Source organism: Protopterus annectens, chromosome 8.part0 (genome assembly GCF_019279795.1).
Source record: "Protopterus annectens isolate FY-2018-M chromosome 8.part0, PAN1.0, whole genome shotgun sequence".
Lineage (NCBI taxonomy): Eukaryota > Metazoa > Chordata > Ceratodontiformes > Protopteridae > Protopterus > Protopterus annectens.
This window is the reverse complement of record NC_056741.1, coordinates 1659340631-1659368334: the sequence shown is the minus strand read 5'-3', so window position 1 is coordinate 1659368334 and position 27704 is coordinate 1659340631. Positions and strand designations below refer to the sequence as shown.

General features: G+C 38.4%; 1 protein-coding gene across 2 annotated transcripts in view; it reads left to right on the top strand.

Moving 5' to 3' along the window:
• VSIG2 (V-set and immunoglobulin domain containing 2) overlaps positions 1-27704 on the top strand; it is an 879569-nt gene that overhangs the window by 705169 nt on the left and 146696 nt on the right. For both annotated transcript variants that reach the window (XM_044081180.1, XM_044081181.1), the window contains exon 4: positions 24721-24885. In XM_044081180.1, the coding sequence (XP_043937115.1) occupies positions 24721-24885 (165 nt within the window). The remainder of the gene's footprint in view (positions 1-24720; positions 24886-27704) is intronic.

Below are 27704 nucleotides of genomic sequence, written 5' to 3'. Positions count from 1 at the left end.
AAATTCCCATTTCCTGCTGTACTGCGATTTTGCACACACAACAGCTAGTGCTAACAGAATTTAGTCACTTAAGCCACAAATTAAGGTAAAAAGAACATTCAGTCTTTCAAACTTTCAAACATTCACTATTATGAATTGAAACCATGTATACTGACAGACACGTATACACATATATATATATATATATATATATATATATATATATATATATATATTATGTATATTTTATATATATATATATATATATATATATATATATATATATATATATATATATATGTATATTATATATATATATATATATATATATATGTATATGTATATCAATAGACACCTATATACACACACACACACACACACACACACACACACACACACACACACACACACACACACACACACTGACATACAAATATATAAATTCCATTTCTGCTGATTTAAAAGCTCAAGTTTAGTTACAAGGACAGAAATAAAAAGATGACAGTAAAGTAAGGAAGAACACAAACAGTCCTTCCTGGTGGTAAACACTCTGAGTACTGAGTGTAGGCAGTTTCATGGTTCAGAATACTGCTTTCTGACAAACTTTAATGTTGTTTATAAAACAAATAGTTCAGTATATTTACAGACAGAATGCAGAGTTTACTCAAGTCCCTCCAGTTTTCAGTACAAATTATTGCACTCAACTGAGCCAGTCCCTGCAGAGACAAGTGCTGAAAAATTAGATCAAGCTACTAGGTATAGGTGCTCTGACTGTTCTGTTAAAGGTTTTGGGTGAGCCTGTCTCTAATGTGGAAAAGAGATTGTTCAGGTAATAGCTTCCTCTGGATAAGTCTTACAGCTGGGAACACAGTTCTATTAAGGAACTTCAAAGGCCAAAATAAATAGCATGGGACATTCCTGTATTGTGGTGCATACAGGCAACAGGGACTTGACTTTGACTTGTTAACCCTAACACGCACACTGAAAGGAAAAGCCATCACTAAGAGATGGGTGCAAACTAAAATGAAACAATGAAGTCTATCATGTCTTGGCCAAAAATGAGTTTTGCTCTTCCCTGGTAAATGCATTGTTTCTTTAAATGCAATTAAAGATAGTCTACATGCTGGATGCAACTAAACGGGGACTCTGTGGACTGCGGTCAACATGCAGTCAACATGATATCCCTGCCAAGTGCCAGTGAAAACAGTTTGTAAGCACTAAGCAACCCTTGGTCACTTAAGATTAATCTGCATACCATGAGTCCAGTTCAGATATAGTCTACGAGTGGCTGAGAGCCCTACCTACAGCTATCCCAGTACTCAAAATCTGGAAAATGGAATTAGAACAACAGGAGGCAGGAATGGATGCATGCAGCAGACTGTAAAATCATTTCCGATTCTTTTGCTGAAGCTTCTATTAGGCAGACATACAAATGCATCCTTTTTATTCTTTTTTACTTATCTGGAGGTTAAGCTCAAGCCATCAGAGAAAGTACGTTTTCTCATCCTTATTCCTGTAGTGCGGAAATGGGTGGGTGCTGGACAGACTCTTCAGAACTTAAATTATAGTATTGTTGTACTAATGTGTGCACTGTGCACACAGCTCCACTCGCTACTGGTGCTATTAATTTCCAAACTATGTTCCAAACAGTAGTACTCCAACAGAGTCCATCAGGCAGTCTGCCTCACTAAGCTGCTGATGTCATCACACATGACCCTGCAGGTTGATGACATTGCGGGATATGCTGGCAATGCATGATGACACCAGCAATAACTTTAAACTTATAAAAATAAATAAATAAATAAATAAAAATCTGGACTTGAAGGAGCTACTCAAGAATTTGTGGTACCCCATTATTTTACCCTCAAAACCAGCAAATACCAAGGAATTTAGTACGGTTGTAAGGTATGTTACCTGTTTTTATATGTGTGTGTCTGTGTACATGTGTGTGTGTGTGTGTGTGTGTGTGTGTGTGTGTGTGTGTGTGTGTGTGTGTGTGTGTATGTGTGTGTGTATGTACTCCTGTATACCAGTAGCCAATACTATGTCTATATGTGGAAGAATGCTATTTGCAGGAAATGCTAGGCTTACAGGCTAACCAAAGAATGCACTATTATACAGCGGTCCCCCACTGGGTTTCCCACTTTTCCACTTCAAGAAAAGTGTTTTCTGGGTCAAATAAAAAAAAAAAAAAAACAGCTGGCTTACTGGAGTGGGTATTTGCAGTTTTTGTGTGGCATTCTGGAGCTATTGTTAATTCCCTAGTTTTTCGAAAGATAAATGTAGTACATTAGGATTTGTACATTTGTTGTTATGTAGAATTTTCTGTTCAACAATTAAACAGTACATTGACAGGTGAAGTGCATATTAGCAAAAAAAAAAAAAAAACTGCTGAGTATAGTAATTGCATATTCTGAAGCCAAAATTATGGGTGGAAAACAGCAATGTGGTTATTTCCCATATTTGCTGTGCTGTTTCATTATTAGAAAAACAAATGCATTGATAATAATATTTCCTATGAAGAGTCTGTAAATGGAGGAACGTGAAAAAGCAGCTCTACTGATTTTGCTGTTTAGGTTATGCAGACTTTAGGCTGCATATTGAGTATGTTTATACAGAGGATTATCATCGGGTCTCTGATCAACTTGTTACATGCTTAAGAAATGGATGTCAGGAAATTCACCTTCAGAGTGGAGCAAATCTAAGCTTGAAAGGTAGATCTTGATATCTATCTTAATCATATATAACACATTGGTTATGATCCTAGTGCCCCTGGCCCATGTAGGTTACAGAGAGAGAGAGAGAGAGAGAGAGAGACAGGGGCTAGGATTCAAAGAAAAACAGTAACATGACTTCATGCTGGAAAATAAGGCTGAACAATTACCACAGTGTGGCCCACTTGTGATTAAGTATGCAGTAGGAGTAATGCTGCATGACTGGAATACAATAAATAGCCAATCTGTGGGCAAAAACACCAAACATGGTCTGTGTTACAGTAGGTCAACTGACTGCATGTGGCCAGTAGCATGCGGTTACTGTACTTGGCATGAGGTGCATTCACAAACGCAATTAAACACCAATAGGAGCACATTTTAGACCCCACTAAGGGGCAGACAACAGATCTTTACTATGCATATATTATAAATGGGATAGAAATTGGTGTACATGATGGGCAGAAATGGAGAAGAGTGAGCAGAGGAACACACAGAAGGGCAAGGAGAAAGGAACAGTGGAGGTTAGGGCATTTTTTGTGAGACAGGTATTTATTTTTAAATATTTTCAGGAAGGTTAAATAGAGAAGGCAGCATGGAGATGATATAGGTAGGAAGGAGGGTACACAGATGGCATTAGGGAGGTGCCAGCACAAACTGGAGAAACACAAAGGAAATGCAGATTTATGGAGGGAGGATGATTTGTGATGGGCTGGATTGGACTTCAAAGTAGGAAAAAGTAGTAAGGAAATGAAACACAAGGAAAGGGAATATATCTAACACCACAATGGAGGTGATAGCTGACTGCTTAGCTTCACAATACTCACCTAGTAAACCAGAAGTCAGTTACCTCGTGAATGCCCTGATGGTTGGGCCCAGCCATGTTGGCTGAGTGGTTGGGGCCAGATAGCTGTGCAACTTTGCAAGTTGCACAAGGATGTGCTCCATTCTGCCAATTTGGGTGTCCAGGCGTAGGTCTACTAAAACTATCTCTAGACCTTCCTTGACTTGCTGGGTAACTCAGTGGTGCACTATGATGATGGCCACTGATGAAGAGCTTACACCCCACCAAGAGAAACAGCACCAGCAGGCACTTAGTGAGCCCTCCAAAGTGCTGCACACAGGATGTCCATACTACCCTGCAGAGTGAGGGGGTATCTGGAGACTGTTGGGGACCCAACAATTAATGGTAAAGCAGGTGCATGACATATTGCTCCTGCCACACTTCATCTACTGTTTTGGCTGACAGTGCAGGAATATGAATGTAAATTTAGAGATTTAGGGAAACAGACAAAAAGGACAAATAAAAAGATGACAGTGATAAGGAGAAAAACAAAAGCAAAAGCAGTTGTCAGCAGTGTGTGTTACACTGGTTGGCAGTACAGGCCCTGAAGAAGTGAACCATGGTTTATTATGTAATGGTAAAACAAAGGCAATCTTGAGGCCTGACACAAATGTATAGGTAGTGGCACCGTCCATGAGTGGTAACCTGAGTTAGTGCAGGGGGCAGCAAAATTGAGTAGAAATAATTCCCTGAACAAATGGAGTGCCCAGCCCTGAGGAGTGTCAGAGCAGGCTGCCTTCATGGGCTGGTAAATGCCATCATTCATTTTACCAGGGCAGAAAGAGAAAAAAGCAAGAAAAATGTATTCTTGTGTTTTATAGATTTGAAAGCTGTAAAATATTTAATATTGCCTCACAGATAGTGTCCAGAGGTGAAGTCTGTATTTGATCCAGTAACAGCTTTACAAGTTGTGATATACTTTAGGCTGTCTCACACACACACAAAAAAATGTTGCAGTTTGAAGTGCTTTGCAGTTTTTAAAGCTATTTTATCTTCTTAACTCACTCTATGGTGGCCTGTAGTGTTAGAGTAGAGCTTAACAGTGGTGAAAGGTACTTAACAAACCTTTGTAGGCACTGTTCTTGTATCAGAAAGGTGCTTAACAAAACTTTGTAGGCACTGTTCTTGTATCAGAAAGGTGCTTAACAAAACATTTTAGACACCGTTCTTATATCAGAAAGGTGTTTGACGGAGTGGCCAAGATGTCAGAGTGAGTACAGCAGTTTTTTGTTGATAATTGGTTAAATATTCAAATTTTCAGGGAACATCTAATAAAGGAATTTAAAATGAGCCAAGTGACTAATAATTTATTACAGCCTAAAATAATCTTTCTTTTATGTGAATTAAATTCATCATAATTTAACGTGGGGTTCTCTTTATCTAAGATTTACATGACATTAAGAGCTGACTTAAAACAACCTGAAGACTCTTTATGGAGTTATATAGAAAGTATGAACAGATTTAATTTTTCCAAAAATGATAAATTATTAACACTCAGGTCAATCAATCATACAACATCATCTCCATATTGGAAAATATTTACATGGAAATTTTTACACAGGAGTTTCTTTACCCCACAGAAAATTGCTATAATATCAAATAAAACTAGTCACAATTGTTGGAGATGTGATGAGAGTCTCTGTGCTGATTGGGTACACATGTTCCTTGAATGCAGAGTGATTGTCCCATTTTGGCAGAAATTTAGAGACTTTATGAATGCATTGTGGACTGACAAGTGTATAATAACAGATGCACTTTTATTGTTTAATGCTCCAATACCAGATTGTATATCAAAGCCACAAGTACATCTTCTCTGGTCTCTTTTGGCAATAGCAAGAAAAATTATCACTTCAAACTGGAAAACCAAAACAACTGTATCTTTCGCTGAATTTACATTATTGGCCAAAACAGTATGCAATAGAGAACTTTTAACTCTTGCATCTAGAACGACAAGAATGACACACAGAAAGTTATCCTGGATGAAACTAAAAAAGTTATTAGATAAAATGTAATGATTTCAAGCAGAATATACTAATGTTATGAGCATTTTGTTTTTTTGTATATAGTTTTTAATATTTAGTGTTATGTTTATGTATAATTATTTGCTTGGTATAAGAAGTTCATGATTTATGAAAATTAATAAAAAGAAAGTTTTCCAAAAAAAAAGAAAGGTGTTTGACAAAGCTGAATTCAGATCATAATCATGGTACTACATGCACTACTATACATTTTAACTCATTTCTCTCTATAAGAGTATAGTCACAGGAAAACAGAGTTCCTGTGTATTCTGTAAGAGTATGCTCATCTTTTCAGGAGACTTACCTGTACACCTGAAACAAGTATCCTCGTCCCTATTTTCAAAGTCTAATTTTTGAAGTCCTGGTTAAGGTGCATACATAAAATGAATGCAGCTACAAGCTGACATCATTTGCCATGTAGGACAGTTTGAAATGTCTAGATCTGGAGTTATTAAGCAGTGTTTACAAAAAGTTATAAAAAATAGGACATATTTACATGTTTACATTAATAATGCAAACATAAAGTGTGATACTATCATGTTGGGTGTGGTGTGTATTCAAGCAGTGTTTGGGACTTAGTAAAAAATATCATTAAAACATTGTGGGTAATGTGAATATATTGTGATACAATTGCTCTTTTGGTAAAGCAGTTAGTAATTATTACCAATATTTTCATAACTACATTCATCAAACCTGTGTGACCTACAGGTGAACAAATACATACATTCATACATACATACATACATACATACATTTATACAAACATTTCAGGCATGGGCAATAATGCCTTTCTAGCCTGCCAATATACCAAAACAGTTATTCCCATAATGAATGTTCAGGTTGTTCTTAAGAATATCTAACCTAGTGCTTGCTTTAATGTAATTTGGTAGTCTGTTCCATGCATCAGCTGCTCTTTCAGAGAACCAATTAGTACACGTCTCATGCCTACAGAATCTTCTACATAGGTTGTCTGATGATTTTCTACTACTTTTTGATAGCACCAAACTTTCCCAGAGGTAGCTGTCTCTAAATGACCTCCATATTTGAATAAGGACTCCTCTTAGATATCTGTATGTGACACTGTATCAGTTCAGATATTCCAGTCTTTCATAATAACTTAAATTTTCACATCCAGTGATGCCCTTGGCATATTTCTAATATACTCTTTCCAGTTTACACATGCTTGTTTTCTTATAAGGTTTCCATATTGTTATTTCATACTCAGGTTTGGATCTAATTAACAAACAATGAGCTCATCATTTATGATTTCAACATATTATTCTGTGTCCAAAAAATGATCAGTTTAGTCAATTTCTTTTGCAGATATGCCCTATCTGTAACACATATAATCAGTTCACCCATTTTCAAGTCATCTGTATACAAACTGCAGAACACATCAGATGAAAAAAGATAGAGCTCACAGGCCTAGGATAGAATTCTGTTGGACTCCTTGACTTTAACCTAGACTTTCATTTGTCCAGTTGCTGTATAATACTTGCCATGTAGTGTTAGTGTGCCATTCAGCTTTCCATCTTATCAAGGGTACATCAATACCTATTTTTAATTTATTGATCAATGTTTTGTGGATGACCCTCTCAAATGTTAAAGTTAAGTCTATATAAATTACATCAACACACAATTTTTCATTTGTAGCTGTTATTATATTGTTATAGAACATCATGTTACAGGTGGTTATAGAAATATTTTCTACACATGCTTGCTGATATATGGTTTTAAGTCTTAACCTTTCCAGTTCTGATAATACTTTATCAAAAATAACCTTCTTTTTAATGTTTCCATGACATAAAAGTAAATGCATGGGTCTGTTTTGCCCTACTCCCTTTTCCCTTAAAGATAGGTTTAACAAATGCATGTCTACCATCTTGAGGATTCTCCCCATATTTAAATGATCTAGTGAATTAAAAACATAATGGTGCTACAAGCTCATGCCAAAATGTTTTCAGGCCATTTTTACTAATTCCATTACTTCCCTGTGTTTTGCCTGGGTCACGTTTGTGTAATTTATTTTCAATATAATTTAATCTGATTTCAGCAACAAGAAAGCAAGATCTCCGTTGCTTTTTACAAACTGTCTCGCTATATTAAAGGAGTTTAACATAGCGAGACAGCTTTAAAAAAAGCAACTCACTATGTTAAACCCATTTAACATAGCAAGACAGTTTTGAAAAAAGCAATGGAGAAAGCAAGATCTCCGTTGCTTTTTACAAACTGTCTCACTATGTTAAAGGAGTTTAACATAGCGAGACAGTTTTTAAAAAAAGCAACAGAGCATCTCCGTTGCTTTTTTAAAGCTGTCTCGCTATGTTAAACCCATTTAACATAGCGAGACACCTTTAAAAAAAGCAAAGGAGATAGGAAGATCTTCGTTACTTTTTTTAAAGCTGTCTCCCTATGTTAAACTCATTTAACATAGCGAGACAGTGTGTAAAAAGCAACGGAGATCTTGCGTTCTCCATTGCTTTAAAAAAAGAGTTATACTAATGGAAAATGTCAGGGCGACCGGACCTTTTTCCATTACTATAACTCTGATTTACAGCGTGCACGCTGACCAATCAGTGTGCAAGTTTTGGAATATTAATGGGGGGGTCATTGTATAATAATGTTCTATGCATTGGTTTAGATTTCAGTTTGGCAGAATTATCTAGCAACAAATTAACCGGTATAACCCCATGATTACTGCACATCAGCAGTGGTATAACTTGACATGAAGTAACAGTCATTTACTTAGGAACACACATAATTTCTGATAGGCTTTTTACAGTCTGAAGCAACTGTTGCTCCTGGTCATATATTGTAAATAATTTCCTTACTGATGTTGTTAAATCACTAATACTTTTAGAATTAACAACCATTCAAAGATAAATCAAATGTTGCTATCTGTGAACTGTTAAATTTTTGACCTGGCACTGCAATATATTTGCTGCAAAAATGTTCTTCCCTGGTCTTGACAAGAGCACATCATCCTGTCTAAATACATGTGTGCCCAGAATTATGCTTGGATGCTCTAAACATATCTATTTTTAAATGGCCATTTTTTTCTTGTAGGTATTTACCCCAGAAATCTTTTCATTCATGGTTGATCTGACTCTTCTTTCTGCATGTGATTTGTGAAAATATGTCCTAACACCTATATAAGCTGTGGTACCTTATAGAGCTGTGAGTTCCCTACTAACAGTTAAAGAGTCACTGTGGATAAGGTCATTTCTACCAACATGAATACAAATGGCTCCATATTTCCTTACATTAAGGCATTCTAAGGTAGTTCTTACATTTGAAATGTTCGCTCCTTGCGAGCATAATAGTATTCAGTGCTCATTATCTTTGTACATCTAAGTATCAGTTCCTGTAATCAGTGAATCTCCAGTTACAAGCATATCATTGCTGACCTGATCTGAAGAATCTTCATTTTCAAATACACTAATAGATATGTTGATTGTTACAAAGGAATGATCTTTATCACCATTAGTCTTAGTAATCCCACCAGTTTCATTCCTTATTTGATTTGTAAGCATACAATTCTCATCCAGCAGTCTGTATATGTCCACAGCTTGAGCCATGATGTCATCTTCAGTTTCTCTTCTGTATTCTTACAGTCATGATCTTCAATCTTCCAAATTCAATTTTGATTTCTTTCTTTTCACCTCCCCCTTGCCTCTTTTTTTAACCTTTTCTTTTGGAAAATGATGCCTTTTTCTGTAGACTGAAGTTTTCTGATAGAGCAATGTTATCATTATCTGTAATCTATGTGTTACATAAGAAAGTGGTGTCCTTTTTAATATGTATTCTCTTGGCATTGAGACATTAGTCAATTTATTTTCTTCATTGTTATTTGTTGTGAATTTCTTCCTTTCTTTTTTATTTTGTTATATGTGCTCTGAATATTCAGATCATTGAATACGTGTATCCTGAATTCCAAAGTTGTCATCTGTGATATCATGTTTAATGGGGGCTGGGTTATCTTTACTGACAATGGACGCTTCCTTTCCTAAATATGCTCTATTTTCACTTTGCCTTATATTATTTATCTCACCAGTCCAGTCACTGATGTATGTAACAACACTTCTCCAATCTGTGCCACTTGCACAAGTGCAGTCATCATCAGTAAGTCTAGGTTTACCACTAATAATGGTAAGCAAATCATCCAACTTTTGACATGATGAACAGAGGTCACCAGTGTTGTCAGGTGTTACCTTTGATATATATGACATTTACTACACTGTATAAGATATTTGTGCTTCAGCAAATCAAAAGGCATACCCATTTATGGAATCCATTTTCAGTTGCAAATGAATACAAATTCTAAAAGAAAAGACTAATCAAAATCGGTTACCACAAAATTCAAAAACACAACCCAAATGACACATAGCCCACAGACTCAGTGTGCCACTCAACCACAGCCAATAAGGCAAAACAACGTACCCAACACACTAGTCATAGGTGACTCTATAGTCAGGCACTCTGATGTCCCACTCACCAGGCTAAACAAGGAGAAGGTTACTGTCAGCTGCCTGTCAGGTGCCAGGATCCTCCACATAACCCACACACTCAGGTCACTCCAGAACAAGTACAAATATGACTCTGTCATTGTCCATGTTGGTGTGAATGACCTGAGATGTACCTCCCTGGACTACATGAAAAGAGACATGGAAGACCTCTCCGATCTTGTAGCCCAGGCAAGTATGACCCTAGCCCTGAGTAGCATTCTGCCATCGCCCAGAATGATACTGCAGCACAAGGGCAAAATTATTGACTTCAACAATTGGCTGAGCTTCTGGTGTCATTCTAAGGGGATCCAGTATCTGTCTGCTTGGGATGACATGGTCGACAGACCACAATGCTTTTCCACAGATGACCTGCACCTGTCACCTCTGGGATTCAGGATACTGGCTAAGGCTCTTGCTGCCCCTATAATGCCTTTTTTGGCAGGGTTCAAATAAGAAATTTACCACCATAACAGGAACAGGCAAGCAAAAACTGGGGGTAATGCTACTCAATGCTAGAAGTCTAAGTCTCAAAATGCACTCACTCGAGGCACTCCTTAAAATGGAGAACATTGATATCTGTGCAGTGACTGAGACCTGGTTCAAGGCTCCAGAGAGCACCCCTGCACTACCAAGCTATAACTCATACCACACTTTTTGGCCATGTAACCTGGACTGAAACACCAAAGGCGGAGGTGTGTCCATATTCATTAAGGATATCCACACCTCCAGGCTAGTTGCTCAGCATAATGCATCCGAGGTTATCCAAGTGCAACTAACTCTGGGCAAAACTGCAGTCCAAATTGTAGCTTGCTACAGATCCCCCACCATGTCCCAGGATTCCCACTCCTCTTTTCTTGATGTACTGGAAAATATTAGGGTTCAACCAAACACCCTAATAATGGGTGACTTCAACTACCCCACCATTAACTGGGAAAACTACTTGTGTACCAACTCCTTAGCTCAACGCTTTCTGGAATTCATAAACTCCAATGCCCTAGATCAACTTATCCATACCCCCACCAGGGGCAACAGTATCCTAGACCTATTCATTACCAACATGAGTGACCGGTGTTCCACACCTGAAGTCAACTCCTTGTTGGTCCGATCCGACCATAAGCTTATCACCATTGATATCCACATCCCGCCCCCACCCCCCCATTAAGGAAATCACAGTAAAAAATTTCTCCAAAGCCAACTTCATGCTTCTTAAGACAGAAGTGGTTAACTTCATTACACCCATACAGATGGACAATACAGTTACAACTGCTGAATCCTACACAAATGCACTCTATAAGCACTTACACGAGTGCATGGATCATGCTATCCCAAACAGAATCAAGACGCTATCCTCCAAAAAAAGGAAGCCAATCTGGTGGTCCCCTTCCATAAACAAACTGTACAAGAGAAGGAAGAAACTGTTGCAAAAGAGAGTAAAATCCCATGAGTGGAGGAGCTCCCTGGTCAGCCTCAGTAAGAAGCTGAGATCACTTATAAGATCCTCCAAAGCTAGCTATGAAAACAAAGTCACCACTAAATCCAAGGACAATCACAAAGCATTCTATAGCTATGTCAAGAATCTAGATGGCAACACCCAGATCTCCTCTGAATTACAGCACAAAGGCATGAAAATTACAGAACCAACTGATATTGCCAGCATCCTGGCAGATAGGTTCAGTGCTAACATTACCCCCCTCTCACCCCCTAAAGGGCCCATATCTATACAGGAAGAATGCAGAGTCCCTGTAATTACAACTACACAGGTAAAAGCTGCACTCTCTAAAGCCAAAATCACAGCATCCTTGGGACTGGACAACATCCCAGGCTGCGTTTTACATGAACTTAAGAATGAACTGGCTCCCCACTTAAGCACCATGTTCAATAATAGCCTCGCATCAGGCTTTGTGCCCACTGAATGGCGCACAGCAACAGTTATCCCACTCCACAAAGGGGGAGCCACCACTGATCCCAGGAACTATCGACCTATTAGCCTGACGAGCCTGGTCTGCAAGGCCATGGAACGTATCATCATGGAACTCATAAACAAAGACATTGGTAACCTCCAAACTCTGGATCCCACCCAGTTCGGGTTTGTGAAAGGCAGATAATGCCTCCTGAACCTGATCGACTTCTTTGATGCACTCATCAAAGCTGTGGATGAGGGTAAGGTGGTTCACACAGCCTATCTTGACCTCACCAAGGCTTTCAACACCATCCCCTATTCTGGAATTATAGCTAAACTTACTAAACTAAGTATGAATCCCTATGTCACAAGATGGGTTGCCAACTGGCTCACTGACAGAACTCACACTGTAAAAGTTGCAGACTCCAAATCTGACCTCAAAGCAGTGACAAGTTGAGTACCACAGGGTTCCGTCCTGGGACCTCTCCTGTTTGGTATCTACTTCTCTGAAGTATAGGCTAACACAGAAGGCCTCTGGCTAACAAAGTTCACAGATGACTGCAAACTAGGAGCCATAGTCAAGTCTCCAAATGATGTGGACATCCTACAGACAGGCCTCACTGAGACAGATGCCTGGTGTCAGAGCCGTGGCCTCAAGCTCAATGCCAAAAATTGCAGTGTCAACCCCTTTGGTAAAAACTCTGTACCCATGAACTACCACATAGGCAGCAATCTACTTAACACTGAATGTGTGATAAAAGACCTTGGGACCCAGGTGGACAGTAGTCTCTCCTTTTGATAGTCACATCACCACAGTAGTCAGGAAGTCCTTCTACGTGGCACACCTCATCATAAAAGGGTTCTCATCCAGGAAAAAAGAGGTCATTGTTCCCCCTCTATTCGACACTCATTAGACCCATTATAGAGTACAATGCCCCTTTTGGAATGTACCTCACAATACATCTGTAGCAGCTGGAAAGGCCACAGAATTACCTCACGAAGAGGATTACTGGCCTCAAACAAATGCCCTACACTGACCGCCTCAAAAAACTCCAGCTTTACTCCGTAGCATATCGCCTACTCTGAGATGATCTCTGCCTACCGTATAAAGCTATGTCAAACCCAGAGCTGTTGGACATGCTACACCTAAAGAAATCCCAATCCCTCTGAGCTACATGCTCTAGGGACCTAAACTTTGTCACCACAATAAACAGGACATGCTGAAGGGATAGATTCCTGTCCCAGAGACTTCCTATACTCTGGAACAAGCTACCTGTCTATGTCATGCAAAGTTCTTCATTAGCACTCTTCAAGAAAAATCTTGATGAGTGGATGGGAAATAGGAAATACACCCCGGGGATCACTTCTGTGACTCTGCTGGACAGTGGCACAGGAAAATAACTTTCTTGGGTGACATAAGCTATGGAACCTTGCTGGCTAGGCTTACGTAGGCCCATGGGCTGATAGCCTAGTACCTACCTATGAACCTATGAACCTAAGTCAACTTATATGAGAAGAATCACACAAACAAAACAAAATATTAAATTAAGTACAATAAAATCATCACTCTGACCTACTGTACTATTTGTGCCAGTCCACACAATAACTGGATTTCCTTTACACTACTTTGACCCTTATAACAGTAAAGGTAACAAAATCACAAACCAAGACAGGATTGTTTTATTATATGCTCTGGATTACCCTCTCTGCAGTCTATGTGAATTTATAGCTGACTGGGTCTCTTGGGATGATTACAGTTTGCATGGCTAAAATCTATCCCGTTCGATCAACAAGCAGTGAAAATTAGAGGTAAAACAACAAAATATAAATCAAAGTTAATCTTCATGTCTACAAGCTATCCCTTTATTCCTACAAACAACAGTGAAAAACAGAGGTAAAAATAAACTGTAAATCAAAACAAACTCTGCCATCCTATACAACACATTTAGGCTCACAATGTTGCCATTGATAGTGGCCATCTAACCCAGACTGTTGTATAGATTAATATTATATTGAAATATTGAGAAATTATTATATGCATAATTTGTGTAGATTCAGCAATATCACAAAACAACAATATCCTATCAGCTGTCATATTTTACTGAAAAGCTCTTGAAGAGGAAAACAATTTTCTTCAGTGATACCGTAGATCTATCTTGCATACTTCCAGAAATATAACCCTTTATTTGACTAAATCACTGGTATTTTTTCCAAACAAAATGCAGCTTTACTTTCATAAATATGTTGTTAAAATCAGGATCTACAGACATACAGACAGTCAGACATTTGATACTAACACCAGTGCACATCCTATTGTCTACAAAAGAGATGTCATATTTTACATTTTTTGTAATACACACCATTTATCAGATATTGCAGATCTAATGAAGTGTGTTTTCAGTAGAGTATTTTTTGAGAAAAACTCTCAGGAAGCAAGTGGTGACCTGGCTTAGAGAAGCTTGGAAAGCAAAGAAAATGTGTAAGACATGCAAACAATGCTTAGCAAATGGAGCTGCTTCACTATGTCACCAACATGTTTGTTTGTTTCTTTATTTTTGTTTGTTTGTGTGTTTTGTTTATTTACTTTAATTTGTTAATCAGGATAGAACACTTGGGTCTATATCATATGAGCGAATTGCACAAATTGCGAAAGCTTATAATATCAGACGTACCGGACTTCGAGCTTCCTATTGTGGGGACTGCACCCCCCCACACCCTCTGTTAAATATATATTCCAACTCCGACATCGCACTACAGTAAAGAAAGGGCAAATATTCAATTCTTTACTGTACCGCAATCTCAGAAAAAGCACTTTGAGGTCCGGTACATTCGATGTTATGAGTGTTTGCAATTTGTGTGATTCGCTCATATGATATAGACCCAGAATACTTAAATAAATTGTCCTTTTTCCAACCCAATCTGGGAGTGCATACTCAAGAGTTACATGGCAAATTATGTTTTATACACATAGAGTTGAATAGTAAGCAAATTGCAGTTGAATGTGAGAATGTAAGAGTTGAATGCAGTTACTATAATATAAATACAATAGTAGTAGCTGGCATTCATACCTAGCTTGCATGGGAGGTACCATGCACAAACATTGTAATTCACATTGCTAGCTATAGCTACGGAGCAGTGAGGAAAACAGCATGGGAAGTGGTGCATGCAAATGGCCATATAATTACATGCAAATAAAAGAACACAGTTTAATGAATCTGTAATGGTGTGCAAATGAATGGTTCTGAAAGCAGGTTATGATCCATAGCCATAGGACGCATTCGGCACACAGCAAATTATATTCCATTAAAACAGCAAACTGCACAACAGGAGTTTCTAGATGTAACAAGCAGGGATGCTGGGAGCAGCAGCAGTAACATTCTTGAAGATGTTCTTACTGACTACAAGTGCCAGTACTGCAGAGCTGGTTGGATGACACATAGTGGGTGGGGGGGGGGGGGTTGCAGCAGTATTCAGTGGATTATATACCACTAGCTAACTGACCAACAGCTGATGTTCCATTTTCTTGTGGACAGAGCTGATATTGGTGTTGGTTGACATGTATCATTCACAAACAGGATCTGGAGAAATATGCAGATTTCCTATAGTGGTGGATTGTTAGGTACTGTAGAAAGGGTGGGCACTGTCCCAGTAAGATCAGGGTATGCCCATCCAGGTCTGCTTGTGTCCCGTTGGGGCACAGTCCACACCCTTTGGACATTGTCAGCTTCTTCCATCACCATTTTCCACTCAGTGTCTCTGTCTAGGTCATGTATCCTCCTAATGGTGTGTGCACCTTCATCCTTTTATGCTTTTAACTGCATACAAAAACTTGAAAAGACACCACAGCTCTGTCTCTCGTGATTTATACAGAAATTAGAACAGGTCAATTAAGGAGTCACACATAGGTTTGAACAGGTCAGTTAAGGTTAATCATCTGTGAACTGAGGGGGTGGAACTAGGAACTAAAACTTCTATTTAAAATAAAACATTTCAGAGCTTTACTGGAAAGGCTCACCCAGACTCTGCTACAGTTTGCTGTAAGGGAAAGGTTAGTTTGCTTTTTATTTGTTGTATTTTGTATTACTTTATCGCCTTTTTCTATTTTGTATACTGTGATTTGTTTTCTTTACACTGTGTTTTACTTGCATTCTGCTTTTAACTGCATATTAAAACTTGAAAAGAGACCACAGCTCTGTCTCTTGTGAGTCAGACAGAAGTTTTTCTCAGCCTCCCATACAGTTACTGTTGTGTTCCTAAACACCACTGTCTTTCTAGTTGCCTGCCCCTTATGTTAATTTGACCATATATCTCATTTCCTCTCTGCTTTTACTGGCTGGTATGAGTAAGCACAAAATTATCATTTTGTGAAATCATTCCCCTTCAACTATTTAAATATATTAGCTGTACTACTGTATTCCATAGTACCAGAATACAGAAGTGACCACCCCCTTTCAGTCTATCTTGCTGTTTTAAAAATAGTGACTGTCCACTAAAACTTAACTTTTTAGACAGATAAAATGAAGTTACCTACTTTCACATCTAACTCCTCTAGTGCACACTGAAGTGTTTAAGATAAACCATTTTTTTCATCTTACCTTTAAGCATCCATTGCAAGACCACCAATTATTGGAGAGCCCACATTCTGCCTCTCAGTAGTCATCTTGGGATTAGTGCTTCTGTTTTCTCCTGGTGAGAGAAGGAGTGCAGTTACAGTATTTCCTGGAGACTGCTGGTCACCAGAAAGCTTAATAACTGCTTTATAGGTGACAGCTTGGAATCTTTGCTTATATTCTGATCCTGGTGAGAGTAGGAGCAGAGTGCATTGATTCTTGACTCTTTCAGTTGGAGAGTGAGTCTTTGTGCTTAATGTACCTGATTGATCTGGTTGCTATTTGAGGAATCTACCGGAAAAAGGCTACAAGCCTGCAGACCCTTGCATCATCTGGGACAAGACTGTGGATCACCAAACAGGCCGTGGCCTGCTTCTCTTCTTGGGATTGGTGCTAACATTTTGCTTCTGGTGGGAGAAGAAGCAAAGGAGTATTGTATCCCAACAGAGAGAAACAGTGCTGAAGCCATCATTAGTAGTAGCCATTTATGCAACTCCCCTCTTTTCATCATTCTTGATTAGCTAATTCTTTATTTTTCAGTAAGTACTGCATCATTTCGTCCTAACTTCAGAATATCTGCATAAATGCTTCATCCTTAAATTTTCAGGGTCTATGTATAGTTTCCCTTCAAGTGTTTGGCAGTGCTCTGTACAGACTCAGACACCTTAAGTGACATTTTCCTGTAAAAGGAATATATAAGGAAACAGCTCCAGTATTTAGTAATAATGATAATCCCCTCCTGGCATGTCTAAAGGTCAGTTCCCTGTGCTTTCTCCTATTAACCTGGTGAACTTGGGCATTCTGAGGCAGTATAGCAACTGCCTCATGTACACAGACAACCCTCTCCTATTACTTCCCAACACTCACACTTGTGAGAGATGCACTTATATATCCAAATTGGAAGCCATGCACTCTCAAGCCAAGACTGGAATAGCTGGTCAAGAGGATCAGGTCAACACCTGCACCACACCACATGCAACACATAGCCCTTCAGAACACCCACCATCACAGCTCTCACATAAAAACACAAACCACACACCCACCTTCATGGAGGCTCTCAATAGAAATCTACCCAAACAGCAGAGACCTCCAAGGCTGAAAAGCACTCGAGGTGACTCAATAGTGAGGCACACTGATGTCCCACTCACTAGGTTGAATAAGTAGAAGGTAACAGTCAGCTGTCTATCAGGTACCAGAATCCAACACATAACACACGCACTCAGGTCACTCCACAACAAGTACAAGTATGACTCTGTCACTGTCCATGTGGGTGTGAATGACCTGAGATGCCTCCCTGGACTACAGGAAAAGAGACATGGAAGAGCTCTCGGATTATGTGGCCCAGGCAGGTATGACCCTAGCCCTGAGCAGCATCCTACCATCACACAGAATGATACCACAATACAAGCATAAAATGATTGACTTCAGCAATTGGCTAAGTTTCTGGTGTCATTCTAAGGGGGTCCAGTATCTGTCTGCTTGGGATGACATGATTGACAGGCCTCAATGCTTTGCCAGAGATGGCCTGCATCTGTCACCCCTGGGTTTTTGGATACTGGCTAAGGCTCTTGCCACCCCTATAGTGCCTTTTTTAGGTGATGTTCCAAAGACTAAATTACCATCATAACAGCTATAAATAAATGCAATCTGAGGGTCATGCTGCTCAATGCTAGAAGTCTAAATCTCAAGATGCACTTTCTCGAAGCACTCCTCAAAATGGAGAACATCGACATTTGTGCTGTAACGGAGACCTGGTTTAAAGCAGCAGAAAGCACCCCTGAGCTACCAGGCTATAACTCATTCCACACCTTTCAGCCTCAAAACATAGACCAAAGCTCCAAAGGCAGTGGTGTCTCTATATTAATAAAGGATATGCACACCTCTAGACTTGTATCCCAGCATAATGCATCTGAGATACTTCAGGTACAATTAACATTGGGTAAGACAGCGATTCAGCCTGATATAAGTCCCTAACCATGTACCAAGACTCTCACTCCATGTTCCTAAGCACCCTGTAAAGTATTAGGGTCCAACCTAGCACTCTCACCCTAGGTGACTTCAACTACCCCTCCATCAACTGGGAAAACTACTCATGCACCAATACACTGGCCCAATGCTTCCTGGAATTCATCAATTCCAATGCCCTGGACCAGCTCATTCTTACCCCCACTAGAGGAAGCAACATTCTTGACCTGGTTATTACTAACATAGGCAACCGTTGCTCTACACCAATAGTCAATTTCTCCCTGGTTAGATCCGACCACAAACTAATCATCATGGAAATCCACATCTCACCCACACACCCCCCACAAAGTTAACCACCATGAAAAACTTCTCCAAGGCTGACTTTGGGCTCCTAAAAACATAGGTGGCTAACTTCACAGCACCCATGTCAATGGAAAATAGATGCATGACTGTCAAATCATACACTGATGCACTGTACGAACACATACATAAATGCATGGAACTAGCCATACTCAACAGAACCAAGATGCTCTCCTCCAAAATAAAAGGAAGCCAATCTGGTGGTTCTCTGCTATTAATATACTCTACAACAAAAGGAAGAAACTGTTGCAGAAAAAGGTGAAGTACCAAGACTGGAAAAACTCCCTTAGTAGCCTCAACAAAATGTTGAGATCCCTCATCAAAACCTCTAAAGCCAGCTATGAAGGCAGAATTGCGGCAGACACTAAAAACAACCAGAAAGCCTTTGATATTTATATCAAGAATTTCCTCAGCAATACCCAGGTTTGCTCTGAGTTACTGACAATGGTACCTTCTCTCCTGAGCCAACATATATTGCCAACATACTTACCAACAGATTCAGTGCCAACTTTACTCCTCTCACCCCCCCCCCCCAAAGAACCAATCACAATACTGGAGGAATGCCAGGCACCCAAGTATTACTGCAGTACAGGTAAAGCTGCATTGTCCAAGACCAGAAATACAGCTTCCATGGGACCTGACAATATCCCTGGATGTGTTCTACATGAACTAAAAAGTGAACTGGTACCACATCTGTGTGCCCTGTTTAATCACAGCCTCACCTCAGGCTTTGTCCCTACCGAATGGTGCATTGCTACAGTCATCCCTCTCCATAAAGGGGGAGTGACTACAGACCCATTAGCCTGACAAGTGTGATATGCAAGGCTATGGAGCACATCATCATGGACCTAATTAACAAGGATATAGGGAATTTCCAAACTCTAGTTCCCATGCAATTTGGTTTTGTGAACGGTAGATCATGCCTGATCAACCTGGTTGGCTTCTTTGAGTCAGTCACCAGAGCTGTGAATGAGGACTAGGCAGTTCATACAGCCTACCTTGATCTGGTCAAGGGCTTTGCTACCGTTCCCCACTCAAGACATTGATAAACTCACCAAACTAGGCATCAACCTCTATATCACTAGGTGGGTTGCAAATTGGTTCACAGATAGAACCCACAGTGTGAAAGTAGTGGACTCCAAGTCAGCCTGCTGACCAGTCATGAGTGGAGTTCCACAGAGATCAGTCATGGGCTCTCTCCTGTTTGGCATCTACTTCTCAGAAGTCCAGGCCAACACGAAGAGACTCTGGCTGACCATGTTTGCAGATGACTGCAAGCTGGGAACCATTATTACCTCCCCAAGTGATGTAGACATCCTACAGAAAGGCCTCACTGAGACCAATGACTGGTGTTGAAACCATGGCCTTAAGCTTAATGCCAAAAAAGGTGTCATCATCCCATTGGGAAAAAATAATGTCCCACTAATTACCACATCGATGGGAGCCCACTGAACACTGAAAGCTTTATAAGAGATCTGGAGACATAGGTTGACAGCAACCTTTCCTTCAACCGCCACATTGCCACTGTGGTCAGAAAATCCTTCTATGTGGCACATCTCACTACCAAGGGTTTTGCATTCAGGAAGAAAGAGGTCATCATCTCTCTCTACTCTTCCCTCATTGGGCCAATCATTAGTATAATGCCCCATTTAGTATGTACCTCACTAGACACATGCAACAGCTGGAAAGGCCACAAAAGTACCTCACAAAGAGGATCCTAGGCCTTAAGCACATGTCCTACATGGACAGACTCAAAAAACTCCAGCTATTCTCTGTCTCATATCATCTACTAAGAGACAATATCTGCTTGACTTACAAAGCCATGTCTGATCCAGCTGCATTAGAAATGCTACATCTAAAGAAATCCCAATCCCTCTGCACCACACACTCCAGAGACCTCAACCTCATTACCACAATCAACAGAACATGCTGGCTGGACAGGTTCATAACCCAGGGACTGCCCATATTCCAGAATAGACTTCCCATACATGTCAAGCAGAGCACCACATTGGCCCTCTTCAAGAGAAATCTTGATGAGTGGATGGGAAATAGAAAGTTCACTCCTAGGGATCACTCCAGTGGCTCTACATGATAGCAGCACTGGGAACTAACATTGAGCGGCACAATGCCAGGGCACTTCTATGGTCTAGGCTTGTAAAAGCTCCGGGGCCATTAGCCCAGTACACACCCATGAGCCTTCTGTCTGTAAAGTTTTTGGGTTATATGTGGGCCCCTTTTTTTTACCTTTTAACCCTCTTTTCCCTATCACCCTTCCCATCATACCTTCAAAAATATGCAAAAATGGTCCCTGATTCTATGCATTTGTCCCTCATTTGTTTTTGGTTTAGTCCCCAGTTCTTGAGCAAAGAAATTGAAAGGTATGCTTACCTTTGAATCTCTTGCATTAGCTAAGGCCGCACAGGATACACAGTGTAGACTGCAAGTTCCAAGGATAGCTTTTGCTATTAAATGGTTCAGCATGAAACGATGAAGGACTGTGGGTTCTATTCCCACATCCCATGTTTGAGTTAAGTTTTCAGACCTGAAACTGTAGTACAGAATGGAGGGGGGTGTGGTACTCCTGAGGTACCATACTTTGGATGAGATTATAACCAAAGTCCTACCTGCCTGAACTGCTGGTAGCATATATGAAGTAACTGACCACATTATGCTAAACAGGTAGAAACAAGGTGACTTTATTTTAATCAAGAATGATATCATCAAAACAAATAATGTAAAATAAAAAGTCACATTAAAACATAGAGAGGAATTACACAATAAATTATGCAGTACAGCATATATCTCAACAAGAAAGCATTCATTCAAACCTGTCTACATATATTACGTATTCTATATCTTTTTGTAATTTCCATATCGTCCCATACTTTATTATAAATACTTCCCAACAGCATTCCCCAAAAATTCTCATATCACTCATAGAACTGTGTTATGCAAAACCCAATTGTTATTCACTCCCAATTTTTTATAGTGGTTTTTCTTGTATATACTTTTGTTAATATCCTCATTAATGAATTTTACTTTACCACATTACTTTTCTTAATTAGCATTCCCCAAATCCTTTAATTCTATCATGTCAGAAATACATGACCCACTATCATTTCTGCATTATAAACTTTAACAGAACACAGCCTTTTAAATTCTGTTTTGTGTCCCATGTCACCCTTTAAGAAATCTTTTGTTCATTTTGTTAAACTCTTTAAAAATCCAGCTATGGAACAATCATTTTAAACCTTTTCCTTTTCTTCCTAAACATTAGCTCCTTCTCAGGAAGTGACCCTTCCAAACTCCGTGATATAAATTTACTTGGATAAATGTTAATCCATCAACAGCATTATCACTGAGTGCTATCTGACCAAAAAAGGCAAAATAAGTTTCACCAAACCTCAGAAGAAAGAACTTTTGCAGGGAGAGGCAAGGCAAACTACACCTTCCCGCATCTAAAATATATCTGTTCCGAGGTCACTCAACAGTAGAGAAAAAATAAATATCTGCTACTGGTGAAACTCATTTCATTCTTTTGCCTTCTATCTGACAACACTCGCTGATAGCACTGTCAGTGGATCAATATGAACCTGTTTTGGTGTCACCATAGTTATATTCCAAATTTTTCCATTTTTAAATGCATCTTTCCATTTCATTTCTGAACATGCATATGAATTGCCTTTATCTACTTTATCTTTATTTATCTATTTGTTCAGTTTGGTAAGTGGGATACAGCACTGATCCAAATGGGCATATTTCTGTCTCAGTCCAGACAAGTATAAATGACAGTAGATAGGCAAGTTAAGAAGTATTATGAATGCAAGCAGAATGTTATAGTTAGTAAGACGTATTATAAATACAAACAGAATGTTATAATTAATAAAATGTAATACGAATACAAACAGAATGTTATAGTTAATAAGACGTATTATGAATACAAACAGAATGTTATAACTAATAAGACGTATTATGAATACAAACCGAATGTTACAGTTAAGAAGTACTATGAATGCAAACAGAATGTTATAGTTGATAAGAAGTATTCTGAATACAAACAGAATGTTATAGTTAATAAGACATATTACGAATACAAGCAGAATGCTATAGTTAATAAGATTTATTATGAATGCAAACAGAATTTTATAGTTAATAAGACGTATTATGACTACAAACAGAATGTTATAGTTAAGAATACATTATGGATACAAACAGAATGTTATAGTTAATAAGACATATTATGAATACAAACAGAATGTTATAGTTAATAAGACAGATTATGAATATACACAGAATGTTATAGTTGATAAGACATATCATGAATTCAAAGAGAAAATTATATTCAATAAGATGTATTATGAATACAAACAGAATGTTATGGTTAAGAAGTATTATGAATACAAACAGAATGTTATAGTTAAGAAAATGTATTATGAATACAAACAGAATGTCATAATTTATAAGAAGTATTATGAATACAAACAGAATGTTATAGTTGTAAGACACATTATGAATACAAACAGAACGTTATAGTTAATAAGACATATTCTAAATATAAACAGAATGTTATAGTTAATAAGAGGTATTGTGTATGGTAACCAATTCACATATGAACCCTTACCTATGGCATAGTAACTAATTCACATGCAAACCTTTCCCTATGGCATGGTTACCAATTCAGATACAAACCTTTACCCATACCTCTCAACTGTCCAGATTTTTGCAGAATGTCCAGATTTCTAGCTCATATTTTTAGTGTGTTCCTCATAAAATGTAAGTTTTTCTGGCAAATCACTGAGGATTGACGTCACTCAATAATGACATACATTTGAGTTTCAGACTTTATATCTTTCAGAAAATACATGCTAACACAAATCCAGTTATTCTAGCAACTTTCTAAGTTTGTAAGAGCAATAGGTTCATAGATTCACAGATTACTTCTAGGCTAACTACTCTTGAGAGCCATTCTAAACCTAGCCAATTACCCCATGTCAGAATCAAACCCTACACCCTGTGTGTGTAAAGTAAACACCTTAACCATTATACCAACCTCCCACCTGATATTTAAAATATGTCCCTATTTTGGGCTTTTGTCCCCCCATTATTTTAGGCTTTGTTCAAAATTTCTTTCACTAAGAGGTTGAGAGGTGTGCCTTTACCTATGGCATGGTAACCAGTTCACATATGAACCCTTACCTATGGCATAGTAACCAATACACATGTGAACCTTTACCTATGTCATGGTAACCAATTCATATACAAACTTTTACCTATGGCATGGTAACAAATTCACATACGAGCCTTTACCTATGGCATTGTAACCAATTAACATATGAACCTTTAAGTAATTATGCGCTGACAACAATGCTAAACAATATAGATGTGGGAAGAAACATTGCAAATGCTGGTCTCATGATCTTTTGGTAACACATAAACATTTTGTAATGAAAATATATCTGTGACGTGTCACAAAATTTTCTATGTACTTTCAGTGGAACCAATGCACTGAGGCATGTTTCATGTCATCATGGCCATCTAGTAGCTGCTTTTTATTTATTTATTTTTTTGCAAGTTATATTTATTTTGAACTTGACTATGTTCTCTTTTCTTCAGTATACATTTTATTAATCAAGAAAACACACCATGATTAGGCTGAAGAGCACATCTTTTTTATATATGCTAATAATTAATAGTATCAAACATTTTGCAGAATAGATTTCCAATCCAGTATAATCATTGTTTCTTACTGTAATGAGAAATTATCTTAAATATGTGAAGTATTAGACAAGACAAACTAATTATATAATTGTGTTCTTTCATCTTTTAAGAGCCTCCCTCTGTCCCTGTCTGTAAGATGGCAAAAGGAAAGCTGCATGTTGGCAATAATGTAAGTATGTCTTGCAGTTCTGCAGTTGGACGACCTCACCCAGATTATACATGGACAAAGATTTCCCCACCAGACAAAGATTTACCAGCAGGGAGAATGATACAAGGTAAGCTGTTAGTGATACTGTGACGAAATGCAGTTTAGTGAAGTCAACTTTTCTTTTTCTTTTAGTGCACTATGAGTGTGATGCCCCACCACTGGCCCAGTAATCAAGGAGCCTCAATCATCACCACTGACAACAGTGGGGGATGTACACACAGGGAGACTGACAAGTACACACACGGTAAAGTGCAATTTCCCTTAACAGCACACAGAGACCAGAGTCAGTCTGGGCCTGGTTTCACCCTCTTTCTCCAGATCCCCAATAAGACTCCCCACTGGCACAGCTCTGGAGTTGAGATCTCAGATGAGTTTCCAAGACAAGACCTCCAGCATCCTCTCTGTCCAACCAGTGCTTCTTGTCCCTGGCCAAGTAGCTGACACACACCCTTTGAGATTTGATTTATACACAGAGACACACACACACACACACCTGGAAAAGGCTGGCACAGGTTTACTAGCTATGCCCTCTTTTGTCCAGACTATAAGGTAGTTCAGACTGCCACCAGCCACTCCTTATCAGCTACTTTAAGGCTTTAGCAAACGATGTCCAATCTTACTGTGTAATGTTACTATTAATCCAAAGGGTAGTTTGACCAAGAGCAAGGCTATTAGGACTGGCCTGCACAGTGTCACCAAATAGATATGCAAGTACTCTAAGAGCTTAAATATCTCTAGACAGACTTGCCACAACTGAAAGGTTTAAACAGATTTAATTGTAAATAATAAAAGAACAAGACAATACTAAATATGTATTCACAGTGATTTCAGCGTTCAACATCAAAGAAAATATTTAAAACGACATTGCAGGACAGTCTCAAATAAATACAGAAAACATCTAAACTAATCTTTACTATGTTTGTTACTGGATTTAAAATAAATTACTGTATCGTAATTGACTTACTTACAGAGTAACCAAGGCAGATATGGTGAGTGGGATTTCCTAGCTGATGCTGCCAGGTCAAAGACAAAATACAAAATGTCCTGTTTCTCTCTCAGGGAGTTCTTAAATTAATATTTCAAATGTTACTGTTGGGGTAGCTTGCAGCATGACATCACTTCTTGTCATCTGACTATCAGTTCCTACCTAAACCCTGATTGCTAGAAACTGTCAGCATTTAACATCTCCCTGTGAAAACACATAAACAAGGACTTCTCTTACATCTAAGGCAAATGGTGGAAGTTATAAAATAATTTACATTCCTCCACATGTAAAGACAATACAAAAAACTTATAGTTCTAGCCATTATGTCTGCTACTGCACTGAAACTGAAAGATAACATCTTTTGTTTATGGTCCAGCTATAAAGTAACTTAATTTCAACCATTATTCTGAGGTTTTGCACGTTAATCTCCTGTGTTTCACTCTCCACTGTTAAATAGTTACAATAGCGTATAAAAATATCTCTTCAGCACATGTTTATAGAATATGACATACAGTTTCAGTACATTTGTTACACAGGCATATAAATCATGTTGATATTCACAAATGACACATAACCACTTACAAAATTACAGATAGCTGGGCTGGCAGTATCTCCCTTTGTTACATTTCTATATAAATCATATTAATATTCACAAATGACATAATTATTTACAAAATTCCAGATAGCTGGGCTGGTAGTATCTCCTTTTGTTACAGTGAGAAATTATCTTTTAGCCTCATATAACCTAATAGAGGTGAAACAATACAAATCTTTGCAATGCTTCAGTGTGATTAATCTTACATGAATGAAACTGACAGTTCTTAAGGGAAACATTAAAATCATAGCTTTTTATGATGTATAATGTAGAGAGTGGAAACTCTGTCTCTGAAGTAGACCCAAATGGCTATAAAATCAGAAAATGTGATTTGGACCTTGTAATTTGGGATGAGCATTAAGCATTTGTTGATGCCTTTTGCCTTATGTATCCTTTGCTCACTCTTTAAAAATGGCTGTTCTATAATCAGCTTTCATCAAAGTAAAATGTCAATCTGCATCTTTACGGAGGATTTTTACCTGCAGGTATTTTAGCTGTAGCTTTACCTTTCACTGTATTATGCAAATAAGTGCCACAAAAACAGCTTTTCATTTTTCTGATAGCAGAGTGACACAAAATACAAGCCAGCAACATGATAAGCATGTTACATAAATACAAGATTCACAACATAACCTTGTTACACAAATACAAGACAGCAGTAAAAAGCAAATAAAGATGTCTTTGGACTAGCTCTGGTGTGTGCATGGAAATAAACACACACTTCCATGTGTGCACATCAAATACAGCATAAATTTTACTTGTGTTTTAGACTAGGCACAGTGTAGCGATATCAGTTTTAAACTGCTAGGAACAGAAATGGATCTGTAATAACTGCAAAAAAAGCTGCTTTAAGTCTAGGTTTTTACTTGTATACTTAATCTCTTAGTTATTTATGATGCAGGAGGAGCTTTTTAAAATAGTAGTGACTTTTTTGGTGCACCTAAGGACTTAAGGAGTTGAGTCTAGATGTAAATACAATACATTTGTGTCTCTGGTCTTTGAAAGGGAACACATTTTGTCACTATATAATAGTGTAGTTGTTAGATACAAGCTTCAGATGCAAAATTGCAGGGATTTTCTTTCACATTTTATAAATGACAAAGTCACATGGGATGCACAGAGAAATGCAGGTGTCTTTTTCACCCTAGGGTTACAAGTGAAAGGTTATATAGTGTACCTTGAAAGGCATGACAATGGAAACAATGTCGTGTAAAGGATGGCATACAAAGTAATTCAGATAATTGTATCTCATAAGAACTGCTCCAAAGAAATGCTGTAAGATTAATTTGTTTTTAGTATCAGATTA